Here is a 7,318-nt window from a genome sequence, read left to right as displayed (position 1 = left end):
CAAGAAACAGGTTTATAGAGGTCTGCATAACAGCAGAAAAAAGATGAAGAAATAAACTTCCTGCTCCCTGTTTCCACACCTTTGCACTTGCTAATCTGCCAGTTTGAAGGAATTTGTGAGTGACTTTGTAAAGGACCTGAGCAAGTCTCAAAAACCACGCTTGTGTAATTCAAATGAGCATGTTCTGTACACTGTTGAAAATGCAATATTTTTGAGGTAACGTCTAGAAATATAATAAACCATAAGTTTCACATCCACAAAAATAATTCACCGTATTTACCAGTTTAAACAAAGTCTTGCTTAAAAAAAAAAAAAACCTTTCGAAAATAAAGACCAGGTTAACCTTTACACAGGGCTAAATCATCTAGAAAGTGAGCCTTGCGACATCAGAGGAGATTAAAGAAGTTATGTGCTCAGTAAATAGCTTCCTTCTCCCAAGCATATCAATCTGTATGTATATATATGTATACCAATATATATGTATAAACCATTTTAGCAGCTCCGTGAGTGTCGTTTCCTTGGCCATCTGTACAGACTCTTCCCCAGTCCAGAAGTGACTGCATTTCAGTGGCTGGGAGAGGCTTACCAACTTGATAAATTCTTTGGCACTTCTGAACTAGAATACATTCCACTAATGATCTCGTATGCTTTATGGAAGAAGAAATGCCACGAATATGTAAAATGAGCCATCATCAAGTTTTCCTTTTTTTCTCTGATCTGGAAAGGAAGTCACTGCACAAGATTGTTTATTTTATTATCATCAGCGACCATTTCATTGACCAGCTGTTCTATGGACAACTGGATGGCATTCTTCACAAGAGAAGAAGCTGTTTCTGTCAAGAGGGTTTCGTACTGTTCTGAAGTTCTGCCCTCAAAACCATTATCATTAGCAAAAACCCCCACTTGTTCATTTTCTGCTGCAATTAGGAACTGCTTGGGGACATTTTTAGATTTCTTAGCATCAAATTCACTGATTTCAGTGTCTGTGATAATGATGGCAATCGGCTCCATTCTTCTGCTTTCCTCTGGCTTGGCTTCCTCTGCATCAAGTTCGTTCTCTTTAAAATCGGATTCCTGACTCGACTCAGAACCTTCTTCTGGCTGACTCTCTGTAGCAGCAACGTCTGGACTCTCCTGGACTTTCCAGTTCGGTTCACTTTCTGGGCTCTCCTTTCTGACTTCCTCTATGGAGGGAGGAGCACCTGGGGCCACGGGTGGAGGAGCTTCAGGAGCCACAGAGGGAGGAGCCTCAGGAGCCACAGAGGGAGGAGCCTCAGGAGACACAGAGGGAGGAGCCTCAGGAGACACAGAGGGAGGAGCCTCAGGAGCCACAGAGGGAAGAGCTTCAGGAGTCACAGAGGGAGGAGCCTCAGGAGCCACAGAAAGAGGAGCTCCAAAGTCCACAGAGGAAGGAGCTTCAGGAGCCATAGGGGGAGGACCATCAGGAGTTATGGAGGGAGGAGCACCAAGGTCCACAGAGGGAGGAGCCTCAGGAGCTATGGAAGGAGGAGCTCCAGGAGCTATAGAGGGAGGACCATCAGGAGCCACAGAGGGAGGAACATCAGGAGCCACAGAGGGAGGAGCTCCAAGGTCCACAGAGGGAGGAGCTTCAGGAGCTATGGAGGAAGGAGCTCCAGGAGCCATAGAGGGAGGACCATCAGGAGCCACAGAGGGAGGAACATCAGGAGCCACAGAGGGAGGAACATCAGGAGCCACAGAGGGAGGAGCACTGGGGGCCAGGGAGGGAGAAGCCACAGAAGGAGCATCAGGAGCCACAGAAGGAGAAGCCATGGAGGGAGGACCATCAGGAGTTATGGAGGGAGGAACATCAGAAGCCACTGAAGGAGGACTTTTGGGAGACACGGAAGGAGGAGCCACAGAGGGATGACCATCACTAACAGCAGGTGCCTCTTTTCTTGGTGAAGTTTCAGGAGGGGTCTCAGGAGGGGGCAGAACACTCGGTTTTTCCTCTGCTGTTTCCAGGACAACAGTTCCCGTCTTGCCAGCAGCGTGGCCCTTGTCTAGTCCAAGTTCTACTGAAATCACCTTCTCTGCAGAAGTCAGGCTGTTGCTCACGCCCGGTGCACACCCCTCTCCTCCACCCTCCTTCTGCGAGTCATCTTCCTTGACTTGTGGGGTTCTCTTGGTCTCTGGGGCCTGCTCTTCTGATTGGGTTGGAGTTTTGATGCTCAGACTTTCAGCCTCTCCCTGCACTTTGATGCTGCAGGACGAGTCTTCTATAATTTTGGAATGGCTTTTTCTTTTCCCTCGCCTTGAGAATTTCAGGCAAGGGATCTTGAGTCTGGATTTTGCCTTTTTCTTACCTGGCTCAACATCCTCTGCATTGATTTCAGGCTGCTCCTTAGCCTCTAGGGTCTTCTGCTTTGAAGAGTCAGACTTTTTCTTGCCAGTCACCAGACGCTTGATGGAGGCCCAGGCACCCCCAGCAGGCCTTGGCTGGTCGGAAGCTTCTGTTTCTGTTTTTGGGGGACGCTTCTTAGCCACAGCAGCAGCTTCAGAGCCAGCTGTGGGGGTTGGTGCTTTGGCTGCTTTTTTTCTTCTCTTGAAACAAAGCTTCGAAGTTTTTTCCTCCAGCCTCTTCTCCTGAAGACTAACTTCTGTGGCTCTCTTCTCATCCTTGCTTTCCACTTGAATTTCAGACTCTGTGCTTTCCATCTTACTTTTACACTCCATCATTGTCTAGGAAAGTTCCCTCTTAGCTTCCTTTTGTGAGGAAAAGGTAGGCACAATACAAAAGGTCAGATTTGCTCCAGATATAATATGCTCCTTTAGTTTTGTTCTATACTGTTGTCGTAGGTGGTTTCTCCAGTACACAAATGACCAAGTTGATTGCTGCAATTTCTGTCGGTTTCTTTGTGGAAGCCCTTTACTGGGTCAATAAATATGCATTCTATTGAAAGATCCACCTGTTAAGAAAGAAGAGAGTGGCATTTTAATGTCACCATTGGCCGCTGTTTTCTACAGACTATTCAGTTGAACATTCCCCACAATAATTGCTAAAGTGCCTAGAGAATAAAACTTAAGGTGCATATTCATTTTATTTGAAAGATAAAAGCAACAGATGAAGATGACTGATGATAAAAAAGATAAAAAAAAAAAAAGCCTGAGCAGATGACTCAGCAGGCTGGAGTACAGACTTTTCAGGCAGGAGTCTTTGGTTGTGGTTGATAGCACTAACCACATGGCCCCTGAGCACTGCCAGGAAGGGCCCTTAGCACCACTGCGTATGGCTCCAAAACCAACCTCCCACAGAACAAGATGGAATTTAGGCCATATGGATTAATGGTGTGGGGTCCTAGGTTAGGTCCTTGGCACCACACAAATGGAAATAAATATCATGCCATTTGTGGGGACCAGAGTGATAGTACAGGGGTAGGGAGCTTACCTTGCAAGCAGCTGATCCAGGTTTAACCCCTGGCATCACGTATGGATCTTAGTGCACTGCCAGGAGTAATTCCTGAATGCAAAATTAGAAGTAACCTATATATAGAAAATGATGTATGGGGGATGTCGAGGTGGCGCTAGAGGTAAGGTGTCTGCCTTGCAAGCGCTAGCTAAGGAAGGACCAAGGTTCGATCCCCTGGTGTCCCATATGGTCCCCCCAAGCCAGGGGCAATTTCTGAGCGCTTAGCCAGGAGTAACCCCTGAGCATCAAATGGCTGTGGCCCCCCACCCAAAAAAAAGAAAATGATGTATGGTATATAAACATATATATGAAAACATATTCATCACACATATATATATGTGATTTATATATATATATATATATATATAAATCTGCAAAAGGGCCAGAGGAATATAGCACAGTGGGTAGGGCATTTGCCGTACACACAGCTGATCTGGGTTTGATACCCAGCATCTCATAATGTCCCCTGAGCTTGCCAGGAGTAGTTTCTGAGTGCAGAGCCAGAAGTGATCTCTTGGGTCAGAGAGATAGTATGGAGATAAAAGCGTTTGCATTGCATGCAGAAAGACAGTGGTTTGAATCCCAGCATCCTGTATGGTCCCCCGAGCCTGCCAGGAGTGATTTCTGAGCGTAGAGCCAGGAGTAACCCCCAAGGGCTGCTGGGTGTGACCCAAAAACCAAAATAAATAAATAAATAAATAAAACCCCAAAAAACAAAAACAAAAACAAAAAGAAACACAAAAAACAGAAGTGATTCCTAAGGGCCACCAGGCATGGCTCAAAAATAAACAAACAAATTAAAAATCAGGAGTAACCAGGGCCCGGAGAGATAGCACAGCGGCGTTTGCCTTGCAAGCAGCCGATCCAGAACCAAAGGTGGTTGGTTCAAATCCTGGTGTCCCATATGGTCCCCCGTGCCTGCCAGGAGCTATTTCTGAGCAGACAGCCAGGAGTAACCCCTGAGCACCGCCGGGTGTGGCCCTAAAACAAAAAAACAAAAACAAAAACAAAAAAAATCAGGAGTAACCAATAGGTGTGGCCCAAAAGGCAAAAAATCCTGACATTTGCAAGTAGGGTTGTATCATGAGAAGATTATACTAAGTAAAAAAAAAAAAAAAAAAAAAGCAACGTGCCAAAGAGTGAGTGCAAATAACAGGAACCTCTACTTTGCATGCAAAAGATCTAGGTTCAACCCCCAGCAACACATGGTGCCCTAAAAACTGTTGAGAGTAAACTCCATCCCTCCTACCCTAATACACACACTCACTGAAGCAGCAGTAAGCCCCTGAGCATCATCAAGTTGGCCCAATAACAAACAAACAAACAAACAAACAAAAAACCACCGCCCTTCATCATGCAAGGCAAATGCCCTACCCTGTGCCATCTCTCCAGCCCCCATATATAGACTTCTTTAAGAAATGGGGTCTAGGGGCCGGCGAGATAGCATGGAGGTAAGGCATTTGCCTTCCATGTAGAAAGACGGTGGTTCAAATCCCGGCATCTCATATGGTCCCCTGTGCCTGCCAGGGGCGATTTCTGAGTGTAAAGCCAGGAGTAACCCCTGAGCGCTGTGGGTGTGATCCAAAAACCAAAAGAAAAAAATGGGGTTAAAAAAAATGGAGGTTTGGGCCGGGTAGGTGGCGCTGGAGGTAAGGTGTCTGCCTTGCAAGCGCTAGCCAAGGAAGGACCGCGGTTCGATCCCCCGGCGTCCCATATGGTCCCCCCAAGCCAGGGGCGAACTTCTGAGCACATAGCCAGGAGTAACCCCTGAGCGTCAAACGGGTGTGGCCCAAAAAACAAAAAAAAAAAAAAACAAAAAAAAAAAATGGAGGTTTAAGGGCCAGAGCAGTGGCGCAACAGTAGAGCATTTGCCTTGCACGCAGCTGACCCAGGACGGACTGCGGTTCTATCCCCCAGCATCCCATATGGTCACCCCAGCCAGGAGCGATTTCTGAGCGCAAAGCCAGGAGTAACTCCTGAGCGTCCCTGGGTTTGGCCCAAAAATTCAAAAATAAGTAAATAAATAAATATAAATAAAAATAAAGAAATGGGGGTTTACTTTTACCCTATTAAAAGAGTGTGACTCTATTTGACTCTTCTTTCTGTTAAAACTGCACTTAGAGTTACTCTGAAATCTGACATTTTTATCAATTCTTTCGCTATTCTGCTTTATTTATGATTTATTTATGATCCTGAATTGCAGTTAGCAAACGGACACTGGAGGGCATGGGTGCTAAGGAAGCTGGTATCATTTTTATTACAGATGATAGGGGATGTTGAAGTTGCAGATTTAATTTATTGGGGCCAGAATGATGTAGCACAGCAGTAGGGCATTTGTTCTGCATGTGGCTGACCCAGAAAGGACACGGGTTGAATCCCCAGCATCCCATATGGTCCCCCTAGCCTGCCAGGAGCCATTTCTGAGCGCAGGGCCAGGAGTAACCCCTGAACCCCACTGGATGTAGCCCACCTCCTCAAAAAGATTAATTTTATTTATCATTCAAGATTATTTAAATCCAGGTGGTAAAACAATTTGTGAAGATAGCTGGCCTTGCAGTAAACCTTCCTAAATCAGTGTTTTACTTTGACACACTAGAGTTCTTTCCACTCTACCATAAGGCTTCTTGTCTAAAAATGTATGTTCTATCAAGGAGGTGCTACTTTTCTTAGAGATTCGGGAAATTTAACATTACTGTCAAATGACACTCTTCCATTTAGTCACTTGATTTAAACATTTTTTTCTAAGTATCTGCTGTTCAAACTTTTCCACCATAATAAGCATGTAGCTAACTGTCAGATGAAAAGCCAACGTTTATTGAGCAACTGTGTGTCTTGGGAAGAGCAGCACCTTTATATATGTTTCTAGATCTCCTCATAACATTGCAAAATAAGTAGGTGGCAAGGTCACCCACCTGAAGATGATGCAAAGCAAGCCTAAAGTTCGCCATCTAACTGGAAATAGGTTGAGGCCATCTAAAGAATTCAGGAGACAGAAGCCTATGCTCTGAAAAGAGCTTCAAGAGTTTATCATAAAAAATGGTTTGGAGATATTAAAAAATACTACAGAATGGGGCCAGCAAGGTGGCACTAGAGGTAAGGTGTCTGCCTTGCAAGTGCTAGCCAAGGAAGGACCGTGGTTTGATCCCCCGGCGTCCCATATGGTCCCCCCAAGCCTGGGGCAACTTCTGAGCGCTTAGCCAGGAGTAACCCCTGAGCATCAAATGGGTGTGGCCCCAAAAAACAAAAAAACAAAACTAAACATAAAACATACTACAGAATACCAGAGACATAGCCCAATGGACTGGATGGAGCACATGCTTTGTGGGAAGCCTGGGGTTGGTCTCTTCTGCTGCTTTGTCTTTTGAGCACCATTAGGAGAAATTCCTAAACACAGAGCCACGAGTATTCCATGAGTATTCCCCTAAGTATGAGCAGATGTGATCCCCAAACCAAAGCACACATATCACATACATATATAACCTTTAATGGTATTTAATAATAATGTAGATCATCAATTTAAAATTGAGCTAAAACTAGTCTAAATTTTTTTTGGGGGTCACACCGGCAGTGCTCAGGGGTTACTCCTGGCTCTGCACTCAGAAACCGCTCCTGGCAGGCTACCATTTGGGATGCTGGGTTTCGAACTACCATCTATCCTGAATCGGCATGTGCAAGGCAAACGCCCTACTGCTGTGCTATCTTTCCAGCCCTAGTCTAAGTTTTTCTTTTTTCTTTTCTTTTTTTTTTTTTTTTTTTTTTTTTGGTGGAGGGGTGCTCAGGTCTCACTCCTGGCAGGGTTCAGGGGAGCCTATTTGGTGCCTGGAATGGTGTTTGGACTAGACCAGCCTTGTGCAAGACAAGTGCCTTAGCTTCTGTACTATTTCTCCAGCC

The 7,318-nt window shown here is 45.4% G+C and overlaps 1 protein-coding gene across 3 annotated transcripts; it reads right to left on the bottom strand.

Moving 5' to 3' along the window:
• Window positions 1–680: 680 nt before the first annotated feature.
• AKAP5 (A-kinase anchoring protein 5) lies at window positions 681–2,922 on the bottom strand. 3 transcript variants are annotated; one of them, XM_049770397.1, is made up of 3 exons: window positions 1,803–2,922; window positions 1,561–1,583; window positions 681–1,368 (listed from the first exon to the last, which is right to left on the bottom strand). In XM_049770397.1, exons 1-3 carry the CDS (start codon window positions 2,695–2,697, stop codon window positions 730–732), a joined length of 1,557 nt encoding a protein of 518 aa, XP_049626354.1. In that variant the 5' UTR covers window positions 2,698–2,922; the 3' UTR covers window positions 681–729. The 3 variants fall into 3 exon arrangements, with proteins under 3 accessions (XP_049626354.1, XP_049626355.1, XP_049626353.1); XM_049770398.1 differs by having other exon boundaries at window positions 681–1,296; XM_049770396.1 differs by lacking the exon at window positions 1,561–1,583 and having other exon boundaries at window positions 681–1,391.
• Window positions 2,923–7,318: the final 4,396 nt, after the last annotated feature.

This window comes from Suncus etruscus, chromosome 3 (assembly GCF_024139225.1).
Source record: "Suncus etruscus isolate mSunEtr1 chromosome 3, mSunEtr1.pri.cur, whole genome shotgun sequence".
Classification (NCBI taxonomy): Eukaryota; Metazoa; Chordata; class Mammalia; order Eulipotyphla; family Soricidae; genus Suncus; species Suncus etruscus.
Note: the sequence above shows the minus strand (reverse complement) of the source record. Positions and strands in the feature narration are given on the sequence as shown.